This window comes from Notothenia rossii (genome assembly GCF_949606895.1).
Source record: "Notothenia rossii genome assembly, chromosome: 3".
Lineage (NCBI taxonomy): Eukaryota > Metazoa > Chordata > Actinopteri > Perciformes > Nototheniidae > Notothenia > Notothenia rossii.
In genome coordinates this window covers 73,647,276-73,664,784 of record NC_136901.1, presented here as the reverse complement: position 1 = coordinate 73,664,784, position 17,509 = coordinate 73,647,276, and the positions used below count along the sequence as shown (strand labels likewise).

Below are 17,509 nucleotides of genomic sequence, written 5' to 3'. Positions count from 1 at the left end.
AGCACTTTTGAAACAGGGTTGAAACAGAGGGTTTTATGGATGCTGCAATGCACGATCTGTTTGGTATTTAGAGTCAAACACTTCAGAGACATGTTTTGTATCTGAGACCTATAATATATTGATGAAAAACAGTATAGGGGACCTTTAAGTGTTGATTATATTTCACAATATTAATCCAAATCTGTCAAGTATTTAAAAAGGTATTGAATAAATGTAGTGGAGTAAAAGTACAAGATGTACCTCTGAATTGTACAAACTAGCTGGAAACACTCAAGTAAAGTATAAGTACTTTACAAACTTATGTACTTGAGTAAATGTACTAGGTACTTTCCACCACTGACAACCAAGTCCAAGTCAATTATATTCAAAATGTGTTACCCTTCAAGGTTTCAAGGCTTTTATTTGTCATACGTGCATAGCTACAGTGTAGCTATGACGATGAAAATCTTAGGTCCCCTCCAACAGTGCAACACAATAAAACAGATAAACACAACAAAATAGTGCAAGTAATAAGTAAATACAAAAGGAAAAATAGTAAAAAAAAGTGAAAAAGTGCAAGTGATTGAATGATATATTAGATACATAATTTCTAAGTAGCAGCCAGATTAATGTTATGATATTGTTTCAAGTTCAGGTGTTTAACAGTCTTATGGCCTGTGGGATGAAACTGTCCCTGATTCTGGTGGTTTTAGTCCAGATGCTGCGGTACCGCCTGCCAGACGGCAGCAGACTGAACAGTGTGTGGCTGGGGTCATGGGAGTCTTTTATAATCCTGAGGGATTTCTTCCTGAGCCGCTGGGAGTAAAGACCCTCCATGGATGGCAGCTCCGTCCTGGTGATGTTCTGTGCAGTTTTCTCCACCCTCTGTAAAGCCTTACGATTGAGGCCTGTGCAGCTGCCGTACCAGGCCGTGATGCAGCCAGTCAGGATACTCTCTATGGTGCACCTGTAGAAGTTGCAGAGTATCCTGGAGTCCATGTTGAACCTCCTCAGCCTGCGGAGGAAGAGGAGCCGCTGTCGAGCTTTTTTGGTGATGGTGGTGATGAGAAAACCGTAGTCCCATTGATGGCGATGGGGGCGTGACCCTCTCTCTGCTGCTTCCTGTAATCCACAATCAGCTCCTTGGTTTTGCTGACGTTGAGATGGAGGTTGTTATCCTGTCACCAAGATGTCAGTTTCCCGACCTCCTCTCGCCGTCTCGTTGCCGTCGGTGATCTGGCCGATGACGGTCGTGTCGTCAGCAAACTTCACGATGGTGTTGGAGCTGTGTGAGCTTACAACCCTCCATTAGTAATGTTATATTTATGAATGAAATCCAATAATTAATGCATTTGAACCCCTAGGGGGAGACAAACCCCACCTCAACTGCTGGCAGAGTTAATAGATAAAATGTGAACACAATGTAAATAGTAATCTTCACTGTATAAACATTATAAGCTTGCTTGCCTTACTCATTCTCTGGGCTTAAACACATTTAATGTTTTAATAATTTGTGAGCTTTTTTTAATTCTTACTCTTGACCAATCTTATGTTTTGAAACCTGAAGAAGCTGGAACTTCAGTGTGGACTTCTGGTGTTAGACGTCTTGATTTTTGTATTTAATTTTTGTATATTTAACATGTTGTTTTGTATTTTCTTGTTAGTTTTAACTTCTCTTCATCACAAAGTAGGAAATAACAGACTCAGTATAAACTGATGTTTGCACGTATCGTGCTAAGTAACTCTACTCAGACCGGTTCTTGTTTACAACATACAAAAGACATGATTTCTTATCAGGATTCAACCCTTGTTTTGATCTTGTGTCCATGCTATTTGCAGAAATGTGTTAATTTATTTCCTCTGTTTTAAATCAATCCTGTAAACAGGGATTTTCATTTGTATATGGTTTGTGCCAATTCTTAAAGCTCCATGTGAAAAATAATTACAATGTGTGCTGAGACAATGGTTTCTGACAAGGTCATGTATCAGTAATGAAACTACTAATAAATGAAATCAAATCAGAGGGTCACTATCTTTTGTGCTGTTGAAAACAATCCCTGTGTAGCTGGAGGAAGGAGCAACATCCATACATCTTGGTTATTAAAAAAACTAAATGAAAACAATCAAATAAATACGACTTTTGTAATGTAACGCAGTGCTCTGATTTTGCACTGTTGTGTCTGAAGTGAAAGCAGCTGGAGAAAGACTTGGTTCTGAAAAAAGGCATAGTCATAGTTCAGGCATCTTTACGTCAAAAATAGAGAAAATCATAGTGTAGTATTTCTAAAACTATAAAATACCATACAAAGGTTTAGTATAGCATGTTTAACAAAATTCAAAAGAGTTTGTCGTAAAAACTGTTAAGTGTGTCCACAAATATCAGAAAACAAGTCATAGCATATTGTGTTGAAAAAAAGTCAAAATATAGTCTTTTCAAAAATATTTAAAACTATGGTATTGTATTTTGAAGAGTATTATCTGGAAATAAATGTCAATTTGTTGAAAAACATCTTGAAAATCAAGCCGGTTTGACGAAAAAGGTCAAAGCATGTGGAACAATATCATATAAGAATTCAAAGTGTATTTTGGTGGAAAAAATGAAATGAATGTATTTTGTGCAATGTCATAGAATATCATAGAATATAGTATGTTGTGAACATAATAATAAATCATACTATACTATGAGCTTTGATCATACATTACATTTTTCAACATACTATTATAGTATGTTGAAAAATGTAAAGTCAAAGTTTAGTATGTTGAAAGAAAATCATAGAAAATCCCATCATACAAAGTCATAGTAGCGCAGGTTTAAAATAAGTCAAAGTGAATATGTTGAAACATTCTGAAATAAGTCATGTCATTGTATTTGAAATAAAATCATAAGAAGGCATGTTATGTTTAAGCAATAGCTCACGACAGGCCGTGGTATATGCTCATTATATCACAGCTAAGGGGCGTGGTTCGGCCCGACGCGAAGCGGAGGGTCGACAACCCCCTTAGCTGTGATATAATGAGCATATATCACGGCCTGAAGTGAGCTATTGCTTTTATAAAACGGTTACCAAGTGTGGCAATATGAAATAAAAATACACACTCTAATTTAAATAGTTTTTATCAGTAAATAATGATGTTCAAAATAAAATAGCGCCTCCGTTGCCTTCTGCACAAAACATAGTGCAAGCAAGCCCGCCTTAACCTGCCATCAGGCCCTGGGGCTGATAGTTTTTGTAGGCCCCCTATTTAAACAACAAATCAAAGTCATTTATAGCCTCGGCAGGCTCTGTGATCGCACTTCTCCACTCTGCTCTACACGCGCCTGGTCCTCTCCTCCATATGAGTGACGTATCGGGCCTCCCTCATGTATTTGTCCAGTTGCCGTTGGCTCCCCTCCACGTAGCAAGTCCTCGTCGTCCTCTCCATCTCCTCCAACAGATAATGTCCCTCCTGTCTGTTTTTCCTCTCTCGCTACTCCATCGCTATCAGAACCAGACGGCCTACTTGTCTCCGAGGCCCCGCGGCCGGCACCGCTACCGCTTGGTACAGAACTCATCTGTCCTTCCTCCTCATCCTGGCCTACAGGTTTAAAATAACCTGTAAGCGTCGGCATTTTTTGTAACAGCTGCTTGTCTCGAAACTCCTTTTCCCTCAACAATTTCCTTTTCCGAGCGCCACTGAAACTTTTTCTTCACTCAATCACTCGCAATTTGAATAAGTCACATGTGAAACATATTCTCATTCTGACGTGTGGGTGTTTGTGTATATTTGCGTTTGTGTGTATTGTGTTTGTTTCCCGGGGAAAACCCTCACGAGAAACATCGGCTGTTGTTATGCCTGCTGTGACGTTACGTTACTCCGTTCTCCGCTTGTAATTATGCCGTTACAAGCTTCAAAGTTGTATTTATCATCTGAATTTGCCGAAACAAGTTTAATATTCTGAAAGCCAAGACTTTGTTTTTTTAAAATCAGATGAAAACAAACTGTAACGGACCTTGCTGTGTTATCTATCATTACTCTACGTCTTACAATAATAATTTCAGTGGAGGGAGGGGGGCGGCGCTGTGGAACAGCAGAGTGGCGAGGGAGAGCTGTTGTCTTCCCTTTACAAGATTCAAAAATGTATTTATCGTGTGATTTTGGAAATGAAAGTTTCCTATTCTGAAAGCCAAGAATTTGTTTATTTAAAAAAATAAAAAAACACCCGAAATAAAAAAAAAAGATTTAAAAAAAAAAAAAAAAAATTTTTTAATTGGCTCATGATAGGCCCCCGATCTCCGTAGGCCCCTGGGCTTCAGCCCAGGTCAGCCCGTGCATTAAGGCGGCCCTGAGTGCAAGGTGGTTGCTATGCAACAACACTAACAGCAAGCGAACATATTAGACAGAGAGCGTTGATCCATTATTTGGCTGTTTATTTACATTAATGTGTATGTTGCTGTTTATTGTGCATCCACTGAAAAACTGTCCAACATCAGTAGCATGGCTTACGTGGTCACTTGTATAGGTTGTTCGAGGCTGTTGCTTGGCGTGGCGAGAATATTGCTCCACTTTCTCCGGTCCCCGAGATTGGGCTTCCAGTAGCTCTGGAGAGAGCTTTCGCACCTGTGGCCACTAACTGTCATCATTTCTCTGCTTTGTTTCAAGACCCGCATCAGAAAGCTTTTGAATGGTGGTACTTTTCCAGTTGGTCTACGTGCTCTTCACGTAGCTCTGCATGTCGTAGTTTAGGTGCTTTTTTCCCCTGTTGATAGGCACTGCTCAATCCACTCCTCCATACTATAGTAAGACCCCCCCGGAGGTCGAAGTTAATCTTAAATGTTTCCATTTTATGCTTTGTAAGTTTGTTTCGTAACGGAAGAAATTTAAATATATTTATAAAACTGACAAGTCAAATCAAGCAATCTGATTGGTCGATAGCGTTTTTGCGGACCTCTTTGATTACAGATTTGAAAACATCGTTGCTTGCTTTAAAAGTAGCACAATTCATTATGTTAAAGCTTGGAAAGTATCTAGATACCCCTGCCCTAATGCCAAAGGAACTGCACACTGAATATCTTTTGCCGTTTGATTTCTATGTCTGGACCGCTGCGTAAAAAGGAGGCTTTCTGCCCCGTTACTTCTCCGCTGCTTTCTTGTTCCAGTATGAAATTGCTTTTCAACCCAACGGTATACTGTCTTTCTCAGACGCGGAGGGATACTGACTTGTTGTGAAAAGTAACTTACAATTCTACCCGTGGTATACGCTCAGTATATCACGGCTAAGAACCAATCAGATTGCTTGATTTTACTTGTCCGTTTTATAATGAATAACAATCGCAATGTAGTATCACACAAATGTTAAAAAGTCATGGTATAGGATGTCATGAAACAATCTTGGTATGATTGTTAAAATCATAGAAAAGTATTTGGGAAACAAATCATTAAAAGTCTTAGTATATTGAGATGAACAATTAATTGTAGAGTATGTCAAAAGATGTCAAAAAAAGGTGATATAATTGAAAGTCTGAAAAAAAGTCTAAGTATAGAATGTGGAAAGATAGAAAATGTTACTGTCGTGTTTCATGAGATATCTGAGAAAAGGTCACAGCATGACTTTCCATTTAGCTGACGCTTTTATCAAAAGCGACGTGCAATAATAGCAAATTGTATAATATTTTTTTAAAAACATCATAGTAAGTAAGACATAGTAGTATGTCAGAAATATGTTTACATTACATGTTACTTGTTAAGACGCTTTTATCCAAAGCAACTTACATACTCAATACTGTGGACAATCCCCACAGGAGAAGGCGAAGTGTCTCAGGGACACAACGAAAAAACAACAACTTTATACCAAAAATGAAAACACCTCTAAACTTCTCAGAAATCCCACACCTGTGCAGGCGTATCAGAGGCAGAGAGGTTTTTTCCTGTGACAAAGACGCACAACGACTGAATGGCTGTTCCCTTCCCCCTTCTTCTATATTGTTAGGTAACATAAAGGAACAAGTATAGTTCAAACTACTTTGTCCTGTCAAATTCTGCATTATGTTACTCAACTCAGATCCAGTTGCTGATTTTGGGGTATAGTCAAATGTGGATTATGTCCTTCCTGCCTTTACTCCATCCACCCTTTTTTTTCTCTTTGTCCATTTCTTTGTCCTCGCCTATACTTACGTGTCTCGTTCATGTCCACACACCTGTTGAACAGGCAGAGACATTTAGTTGCTAATGAGGGAACACCTTTACTTGTCCTTTAGAGATGTGTCTGTTGTTTGTGTTTGTTTTTAGTGTCAGGATGGAACCCTTGTGTATTTTTCTCTGCAAACAGAATCTACCTACAGGTACAAATAAATAACCTGAACCTGAACCTGAACAAAGCCAACACAGTTTCAATGCAAGTTTTTATTATTTATTTTATTTAAGAGCTCAGGACAGATGCAGACAACAAACATCCAGACAAACACTTGAGTTATATAATAACTAAAATAATAATTAGAGCACTAATTACAATTGGAACCCAACGTTATTATATTATCAAATTTTAAAAAAGCATCCCTCCAAAACCTGTACCAATAGTAATAATTCAACAGAGTCTGAAAGCCATTGAGTGTTTCAAAAAAGCCCCAAAACCTTTGTTTAACTACAAAAGGTTAAGGTCAATGTTTTATTAAATTCAAATATATATATTAAATGAAAATTAAATTAAATATAAATATAAATTGTGACCAAAATTAAGTATTAATCAATTGAATAGAATCTCTCGAATCCACCTCAGCGCCCGGCGGGACCTGGTAAATCTGAAAGGGGCCGCTGTTACCCAGATCTAACCTAATATCTCTCATAGCGTGTTCGACTTCTTTATAGTTGAAATCTGATGTTAATTTGTTTTTAAAAGAACTATAGTCAACCCATTTAATCAAAATATTTCTCCAAGTTTCAGTATCAGGGGAGTCTGTGGGTAATTTGAGTGAGTCAATGCATTCCAATCCACGCTTCAAATGCTGACTTTTCAGAAATCCGTCAGAACGGTTAGCCAACTCACGAAAAGCATTGTAAACAGATTCAAAGGCTTCTTGTGCATCTTTCTGTCTATCTTTAACATTTTCGTTAATAAGGGTAGCTTTATATTCCTGTTCTAGTTTTTTTTTGTCCAGGGTAAAGCGGACTTCCGTGCACAAGTTAACATCTGGGTAAAGAGCACTGTAATCATCTAACCAACTTGAGACATCTTGTTTTGTAAAGATACCTGGTCCACATAGTCCCCAATGCACTTCGAAGCACACTGTAGTCACTATGCCAGGCCATTTACTGTGCCATTGATAGGCTTTCTCTATCAATTGAAACATACAGCTACGTTTGTTACCTCGTCTCTTTAAACATGGACTATTATAGGTATATATAAAAATGGACCAAACTTTGGTTCCACATTTCCGCAAAAAATTATCAAGTTTTTCAACTAAAATGTCCTCACTGTGTTTTTTATTACGAGGATACTCAAATTCTGTTTTAAAATCTGTCTTTTCAACAACAGCATATGCATATTGTTTATGGTTGTCCTTAGGACGGTGTTTTAGGAACATTTGGAAAGGTATACCGGCACACGCTACATCAATACTGAATCCAGTTTCTATTTCTGAATTACGTTTCATTACATGATCATAAAGTAACTTAGGGACAGACATATTTAGTAGTTTATTCAAATTATTCATGGTGTTTGGAAGCAACACCTTTGGTATATTGGCTGTTGTTGATGTCATTGAATTAGAATCAATGGCACAGGGATGATCTTCCTGATGCTGGTCTTTTTCCCTACAAAATAAAGATAAAGGTTTTACTTTATTCACAGGACAAAACAATATGCTTAAGATTGTTATTTAACTTTTAGCACAAAAATGCTGCATGTACTGAATTCATAAAGTGTATTGTCAAAAGCTAACAGATTGTCAATGGCTGATTTAACTTTGTTAAGTGTGCTAAAGGGCGATGTGTTGGATTGAAGATCTCTTCCTGTTGTGAATAGAAACAAACTATATATATATATATATATATATATATATATATATATATATATATATATATATATATATATATATATATATATATATATATATAATGCTATATACTGGAGTTCAGTACAATAACACAGTGAGGATAAAAAAACGAAATGATCAGTTGCGTAAGTTTACTTTCACATGTTTATATTTTACATTGAGATCTGAAGAAGGTTTAGACAAAGATAAATAAAAACAAGCTGTTAAATATCAAGTTGTGGTGACGTGTTAAGTCTCTTTCTGTAACTTGAATGCAGACTGATCAATGTTAGAGAAAAATAAATATTAAAGTTGGCTATGATCGACTCATTCGACCCACTGAAAGCTGTATTTTTACATTTACTTGACTCAATTCCATGGGACCCAATACCTAGTAACTACTACTTAACTAGTTTCAGTTAATACAGCATTTTATTTCTTAGACGATACCTTTGGAGTGAGGAGGGTTCTGGCTCGGTGGGAGGGGATGAAGACATCTCTTCACTCTCAGGCACTTGTGGATCTTCTAGTCTGCTTCTGTCCGTCTGAGTGGAGAAAACAAAATGTTACCATCTTCTGATGATAAAGTCTTTATTGTCATTAGTGGAAAACACGTCTGTTAGGAACGGCTGAATGCTTTGCCTGTGGTATTGCTGCATGCACATTTGAGGTAGTGCTTCATTTTCTAAAGCTTCTTTTTCCATCCTGCATTTTAGTTTCAGTTAAACAAAGACCAACCTACCGTATGCAGGCGCAACAGTCTCGCACAACACTGTGCTTTTGTTTGAGCCCTGTATGTCAACAAGTAAAGCTGAGCACAACTGTTCAAATTGAAAATGTTCAGTAAAAGTTAAAACTTTTTTTGTTTGTTTCTGGAATGAAATCAAATAAAAAGAGATGTGTCTCACTTGTCCAGTATATTAATACAATGCTGTTTTCATTTTTGTATCAACGGGTCACATGACATGGAAAACGAAAACGGAAATTATCTTCTATTAAAATTTTTCTGTAAAGTTTGATTAGCAGTTACAGGAAAAGCATTTGATGGCAATGAAATAGTTCTCAAGCTCTTCATCAGTGCTCAAACAAATATGTATAAGAGTAGACAACGTTATTAGAAATTTGAATTTAAGACATAAAATTAAGTAAAGTAAAATAAATGTGCTAAACAGATGTACAGTAATATCAATACATATATATATATAATAATGTAGAGTAACCATACCGGCATGGTGAGAAGGTCTGAACCCCTCTGGAGAAACAAAGAGACGGAACAGTTAGGTGGTAAAAAATGTAAAAGTAAAGGTCATGGCTAGTAATGGTTTTTTACATTGTATTAGTTTTATGCTTATCATAACAGAACTTTATAGGCCAGTTTTTCAAAGTTACACGGAGAATATACAAACAAAACACAATACATGTAGAGAAACAGAAAATGTATTGAAAGTGTTCTGACTCACCAGATTTGGGTCTGAGACCGGCCCAAGCAGGGACTGGCAGTCGTCTTGTCCAATAGAAACATTTAAATCAAACTGGTCGATTGGATTTAGGTCAGTGGGATCAATATCAGCTTCGCTTATCAAACATGGACTATGATGGGTGTTTAAATCATTGTTTTTAACTTCAGTTGGACGTCTCTGCAAAGTTTCATTTATATTTTCACATAAGATCCTCTCCGTTTGTGTTGCGACATCGCTTTGTTGAACCTCATCGAACATCTGAATTCCACCACTTTTCATTTCTGCAGCATATTGATTACCCTGATCCTTAAGACGTCTTTTTAAGGAAGGTGGCATGGCCGATGTTTCTTCTATACCTAAGTTACGTTTCATTTCTCGATTAATACTTGACTTTTTGTCAGAAACATTTATAGCTTCATTATTCATGGTGATTGGTATGAGATTTGCAGACGACATATTTTGTTTATTTGCTGTTGTTGACGTCCCTGAATTAGAATCAATGGCACAGGGACGATCTTCCGGATGCTCGTCTTCTTCCCTGGAAAATAAATATAAAGGTTTTACTTTATTCACAGGACAAAACAATATGCTTAAGATTGTTATTTAACTGTTTAGCACAAAAATGCTGCATGTACTGAATTCATAAAGCATATTGTCAAAAGCTAACAGATTGTCAATGGCTGATTTAACTTTGCTAAGTGTGCTAAAGGGCGATGTGTTGGATTGAAGATCTCTTCCTGTTGTGAATAGAAACAAACCATGATAATGCTACTTTCAGATGACTGGATGAGTAGGGACTTTCTCAAATTGAACAAAAAGAAAACTGAGATTATTGTTTTTGGAGCAAAGGAGGAACGAATAAAAGTCATCGCAGAGCTTCAGTGGGCAGACTTCAAAACAACAAATAAAGCTAGAAGTCTAGGTGTAGTGATGGACTCTGACCTGAATTTTAACAGTCACATTAGAACAATGATTAAGTCTGCATACGATCACCTGAAGAATATATGTCGGATTAAAAGATTAATGTCACAACAGGATTCAGAAAAACTTGTCCATGCTTTTATCTTCAGTAGACTGGACTACTGTAATGGTGTCTTCACAGGTCTCACTAAAGAATCCATTAGAAAGCTGCAGCTGATTCAGAACACTGCTGCTCGAGTCCTCACTAACACTAACAGAGAGGATCACATCAATTCCTGTTCTGAAGTCTTTACACTGGCTTCCTGTGTGTCAAAGAATTGATTTGAAAGTACTGCTGCTGGTTTTTAAATCACTGAATGGTTTAGGACCAAATTATATTAACGGTCTTGTGCATGAACCATCCAGGAGTCTCAGGTCCTCTGGGACGAGTCTGCTCTCTGTTCCAAGAGTCAGAACTAAACATGGAGAAGCAGCGTTTAGCTATGCCCCGTCTATAAATAAACTTGCCTTGCCTACTTTATATACTGGAGTTCAGTACAATTACACAGCCAGGCAAAAAAACCCGAAATGATCAGTTGTGCAAGTTTACTTTCATGGGTTAATATTTTGCATTGAGATCTGAAGAAGGTTTAGACAAAGATAAATAAAAACAAGCTGTTAAATATCAAGTTGTGGTGACGTGTTAAGTCTCTTTCTGTAACTTGAATGCAGAGTGATCAATGTTAGAGAAAAATAAATATTAAAGTTGGCTATGATCGACTCATTCGACCCACTGAAAGCTGTATTTTTACATTTACTTGACCCAGTTCCATGGGACCCAATACCTAGTAACTACTACTTAACTAGTTTCAGTTAATACAGCATTTTATTTCTTAGACGATACCTTTGGAGTGAGGAGGGTTCTGGCTCGGTGGAAGGGGATGAAGACATCTCTTCACTCTCAGGCACTTGTGGAACTTCTTGTCTGCTTCTGTCCATCTGAGTGGAGAAAACAAAATGTTACCATCTTCTGATGTTAAAGTCTTTATTGTCATTAGTGGAAAACACGTCTGTTAGGAACGGCTGAATGCTTTGCCTGTGGTATTGCTGCATGCACATTTGAGGTAGTGCTTCGTTTTCTAAAGCTTCTTTTTCCATCCTGCATTTTAGTTTCAGTTAAACAAAGACCAAGCTACTGTATGCAGGCGCAACAGTCTCGCACAACACTGTGCTTTTGTTTGAGCCCTGTATGTCAACAAGTAAAGCTGAGCAATACTGTTCAAATTGAAAATGTTCAGTAAAAGTTCAAACTTTTTTATTTTGTTTCTGGAATGAAATCAAATAAAAAGAGATGTGTCTCACTTGTCCAGTATATTAATACAATGCTGTTTTCATTTTTGTATCAAAGGGTCACATGACATGGAAAACGAAAACGGAAATGATCTTCTATTGAAATGTTTCTGTAAAGTTTGATAAGCAGTTACAGGAAAAGCATTTGATGGCAATGAAATAGTTCTCAAGCTCTTCATCAGTGCTCAAACAAATATGTATAAGAGTAGACAACGTTATTAGAAATTTGAATTTAAGACATAAAATTAAGTAAAGTAAAATAAATGTGCTAAACAGATGTACAGTAATATCAATACATATATATATAAAATAATGTAGAGTAACCATACCGGCATGGTGAGAAGGTCTGAACCCCTCTGGAGAAACAAAGAGACGGAACAGTTAGGTGGTAAAAAATGTAAAAGTAAAGGTAATGGCTAGTAATGGTTTTTTACATTGTATTAGTTTTATGCTTATCATAACAGAACTTTATAGGCCAGTTTTTCAAAGTAACACGGAGAGTATACAAACAAAACACAATACATGTAGATAAGCAGAAAATGTATTGAAAATGTTCCGACTCACCAGATTTGGGTCTGAGACCAGCCAAAGCAGGGGCTGGCGGTTGTCTTGTCCAACAGAAACATTTACATCAAACTGGTCGATTTGATTTAAGTTAGTGTTTATTTTAATATCACCTTCTGCCAGCCCCTGCTTTGGAACTATTTTATATTTTCCTTTTACTACTTCTCTTCTAATTTCTGTTACCGATTCAGTTTTGTAAGAATTACTTTTCATTTTTTTTCCAAAGAAACTGTTTACAGTGGCTGCTTATAAACCCTCCCTTAGCCAATCGTTGTGGCCAATCTTTGGTCGCCATGCCCAGTTTGCTTACGTATGTGGTGTGGGAGCCTGACGTTTCTTATAGGTTTCACTTTCGTTTCTCTTCAAAAGGTGTGTAAAATGCATCCCAAGGGTCAAAGGCAAAGCAGACAATAGACATACATTTAATTTATTTATTTATGTAACTTTATTTCTCTTTCAAAGCACTCACTTAGTATGTTAACTTCCTGTCAGTAACTGATACAACTTAAAAAAGAAAATTACCAAAAAAATCCCAATATTTCAGAAAATATAAGGACTGTTTTCAGAGCTGGAAGAAGTACCCAGATTGTGTTATTAATTAAAAGTAGAAGAACCAGAGTGTAGGAATACTCTGCTACAAATAAAAGTCCTGCAGTCAAAATATTACTCAAGTAAAAGTACAAAAGTGTTAGCATCAAAATATACTTAAAGTACCCGAATTAAAAGTACTTAATATGCAGATTGGACCTTTTCAGAGTAATAAATGATACGTTTTTATTATAATAACCCTTATCAACGCTGGTAAAGGTGCAGCTAGTTTTAATGACTTTGTATGCTGCAGGAGAGCTGGATTTACTCCAGGTCTGATTTAAGTGTTGATTATATTTCACATTATTTATCCAAATCTGTCAAGTAACTAAAGGTATTAAATAAATGTAGTGGAGTAAAAGTACAAGATTTACCTCTGAATTGTACAAAGTAGCTAAAAATGGAAATACTCAAGTACTTCACAATTGTACTTAAGTACAGTATTTGCATTAATGTACTTCGGTACTTTTCACCACTGACTGTTTTCACAACCAAGTCCAAGTCAATTATATTCAAAATGTGTTACCCTAATCAGTAATGTTATATTTATGAATGAAAACCAATAATGTAAAAGCATTTGAGTCTAAAGATGCGAATCAAAATAGACTATCTTCACGATCACTAATTATTTTCAATCCCTATCCCTTTTCTTTTCCAACTTCCAAATCAAGCAGCTGACTAAATGAGGTTTGCTTCTTTTAACAAATAAATCAGATGTTGCCACAACAACTGTGAGCCAATCATCTCTTTCCTGTTGTTGTGCTTGTCAATGTTGGATTTGATTAGATGTGATTATTGGGGGAATACATTAGTAACCAACTGCCTCCTGGAATATCTCACCCCAAATACCAATACACTTAATCAACAAATAATATAAACACGTTCAGTGAACCAGTTTGAACAGATACATCATAATAAACTGGCTGTGTATATATTGAGCTTGTTAATGCAAAGGAAGTGGAAAGGACTGATAGAAGGAAACTTTGGGAAAAATCCCCAAATGATGTTAAAATATACTATAAATATCAAATACCCACAGTTAGGCAGCTTTTTAATATTACATCCCATGATTGTTGAACAGCCTATAGAAAGACCAGAGGACCTGGCTTTTAATTGATGTGTACTAAATTCAAGACCAAACTGGTTTTCACCTTGGCCAGTATGTTTTTTCAAGTAAATTCGAACGGCACCCATAGTTGCATCATACTTTTGAGGAAACGAAAGTAAGAGGAGTATTAAACGTCACACTCTGAATTCACTTGGCTGTTTCATTTAGTTTTGTAATCTGTTTTAACCAGCGTGATCTGCATGTAGGGAGGGGCGGGCGTGTCTGCATGTGCTTTTCTCTCAAACCTTATGTTCTTAATTTCCAATGCAGGTGTTTTGATAAAAGTATATATTCTCAAGTGGAAAGGGGTTACATTACACTTTTGTCCAACAAATGGTTGCTCTGTTTCCCATTCACTTCAGTCAGGGTTATTTTCAGACCAGACAAGAGTCTGTGTGATGTCTAAAACCCTTTGTGTCACCCAACTTAGGTTGAACCGTTTGAGCTGCTATCCATTTTTATATTGAATAGTTGTGTCTCTTTCCTTTCCTTTTGTAGTTGTTAAATCAACTGTGTTAATTTGACCTGTTCCTCCTCTGTCTCTCAGACTCAAACCAAGACAGTGAAGAAGCCAGTGAAGAAAAAGACCACGACTAACAATGCAGAGACGCCGCCATGAGGCCTGATCCATCCAGCGGCCGACACTCTCTCCAACGCATATACACTGTATATGTATCAAGCACTGAAAATGTGTCACTTTTGCAGTTTTTAGAGCAAAGTGCAGGTACACTGTCTGTCCTTGGGTTGGGAGCAGTTCTTTAACATTGGCTCGGTTGTTGCAAATGTTTTCCTCACGCTTTACTGTGAGCTCATCCCAGATTCAACAGGCGGCCATGTTTTTTAGACAAGTTTTTAGTCTGATAATGTTTAGGCATACATTTAATAAATGCTCCTTTTTTCTTTTACCCCTACACACATCTGTCTGTCCCTACAGAGCGTTAGCTGTCCGTGTTGCAGTTTTCCATTCTCATTGATTCACCTCCTGTTGCTCTCATTGTGGCATTCTCAATAGAGGCTGATTTTGGGTGAAGTAACTCCAGTAAATACTACATTATTTCTCCTTCCTCGCTATAATTGGCGCCATTTTGTGTCTTCTGGGTTACTCTTGAATGGTTCTTAAAAAAACTCTGGGTGCTTCGAAGTCTGGGTCCTCATCTGCTCTTGACGTTGGTTGAAACGTCATTACTGTTTCACACGTAAAGGTCGCCACTTATAACTACAGCTCTGCTCACCCCCCATGTCCTAGCTTATGCAATTGTCTTGCTTTACTGGAGGACTTTGATCAAAACTGTTTTGGTTCTCTATTTTAACTTCTTGCATATTGGGCATCTCAGCTTGTGGAAGAGTTCAGCTGCCCTGCAGCGGCCTGTTTATCTCCTGAGTGAGTCTTCTAAGTTAACGCCTCGCTCTCAGCAACTTGCTTCCTCACTGCTTTAATGTGACTTTCATCTCGTACAGTACTGCTGACGGAGTGGTTTGTTTAGTGTCGGCTTAGTTAACCTGCATATAGACTCCACCCTGTTATTTAACACACTTCTGTTCTTTTGGTCATAAGATGTTGTTAAAAAGTATGTTTGGTTGTTCATAGCCAGGCCTCTTAGGATAAAGCTATAACCCCCGTTCAATACTTTCATCACAGTAGAGGTGTGTGTATTGTTTGTGTTCAACATTAGAAAGTTACAGAGTAGCTCTGCACTTTTCCCCAGCTGCGTGGTGACACTCTGCCTCGTTGTAATATGTATATCATAACCAGGATTAAGCGAAGCAATATGGAAATAATTGAACCACAATTAGCATCAGGAGACAGAGGAATTTGTTTCTGATCCCCGTGCTGTTGTTCCAGATGTGGAGGAAGTGTCAGACCAGGCTCCAGGTGTTTCTCAACATACTGGACTTGTGTTCTGTGGTGGGCTCTTCTGGTGGCCAGCCACTGCCTTTATGGTGGTTTCTTCCAAGAGCTCTAATGAGAGATTTAAAAGCATGATACTACTTCTGCACTCAGCACTGCTGTCTGCGGAGTAACACTAGTTTGAACCCCTAGGGGGAGACAAACTCCACCTCGACTGCTGGCAGAGTTAATAAATAAGATGTGAACACAATGTAAATAATAATCTTCACTGTATAAACAGTATAAGCTTGCTTGCCTTACTCATTCTCTGGGCTTAAACGCATTTTATGTTTTAATAATTTGTTTGCTTTTTTAAATTCTTACTCTTGACCAATCTTATGTTTTGAAACCTGAAGAAGCTGGAACTGGACTTCTGGTGTTAGACGTCTCGATTTTTGTATTACATTTTTGTATATTTAACATGTTATTTTGTATTTTCTCGTTAATTTTAACTTCTCTTCCTCACAAAGTAGGAAATAACAGACTCAGTATAAACTGATGTTTGCACATATCGTGCTAAGTACTCTACTCAGATCGGTTCTTAAGTATTTAGGACCAACACATGTTTACAACATACAAAAGACATGATTTCTTATCAGGATTCAACCCTTTGTTTTGATCTTGTGTCCATGCCATTTGCAGAAATGTGTTAATTTATTTCCTCTGTTTTAAATCAATCCTGTAAACAGGTATTTTTATTTGTATATGGTTTGTGCCAATTCTTAAAGCTCCATGTGAAAAATAATTACAATGTGTGCTGAGACAATGGTTTCTGACAAGGTCATGTATCAGTAATGAAACTACAAATAAAGGAAATCAAATCAGAGGGTCACTATCTTTTGTGCTGTTGAAAACAATCCCTGTGTAGCTGGAGGAAGGAGCAACCTCCATATATCTTGTTTTATTTAAAAAACTAAATTAAACAATCAAATAAATACGACTTTTGTTATGCTCTGATTTTGCGCTGTTGTTACGCTGACGTGAAAGCAGCTGGAGAATGACTTGGTTCTGAAAAAAGGCATAGTCATAGTACAGGTATCTTTACGTCAAAAACACACAGGATAGTAACTCAAAAGTATAGAAAATCATTGTGTAGTATTTTCTAAAACTATAAAATACCATAAAAGGGTATATAATATAGTATCTTTAACCAAATTCAAATGGGTTTGTCGTAAAAAATGGTTTAGTTTGTCGAAAAATATGAGAAAACAAGTCATAGCATATTGTGTTGAAAAAAAGTCAAAATATAGTCTTTTGCAAAAATATACAACTATGGTATTTTATTTTGAAATGTATCCAAAATAAATATCTGAGTAGTATCTGAAAAAAAATGTGTCTAAAAATATCATAAAATAATTCAAAGTGTGTTTTTGCGAAAAAAAAATAATGTATGTAGTACAATGTCATAGAATATCATAGTATAGTATGCTGTGAACTTAATAAAAAATCATACTATACTATGATCATACATCACATTTTTCAACATACTATACTATTATAGTATGTTGGAAAAAGGAAAGTCTAAGTATAGTATGTGGAAAGATATCATAGAAAAACGTTACTGTCGTGTTTCATAAGATATCTGAGAAAAGGTCATAGCATGACTTTCTATTTAGCTGACGCTTTTATCCAAAGCGACGTGCAATAATAGCAAATTGTATAA

General features: G+C 36.8%; 1 protein-coding gene across 1 annotated transcript; it reads right to left on the bottom strand.

Annotated features, from left to right (window-relative positions):
* Positions 1-380: 380 nt before the first annotated feature.
* LOC307033704 (uncharacterized protein) lies at positions 381-12,467 on the bottom strand. Its single transcript, XM_079672248.1, has 7 exons — positions 12,263-12,467; positions 12,028-12,054; positions 11,253-11,347; positions 9,449-9,986; positions 9,214-9,240; positions 8,439-8,533; positions 381-1,273 (listed from the first exon to the last, which is right to left on the bottom strand). Exons 2-7 carry the CDS (start codon positions 12,031-12,033, stop codon positions 1,153-1,155), a joined length of 882 nt encoding a protein of 293 aa, XP_079528374.1. The 5' UTR covers positions 12,034-12,054; positions 12,263-12,467; the 3' UTR covers positions 381-1,152.
* Between the last annotated feature and the right edge of the window lie 5,042 nt (positions 12,468-17,509).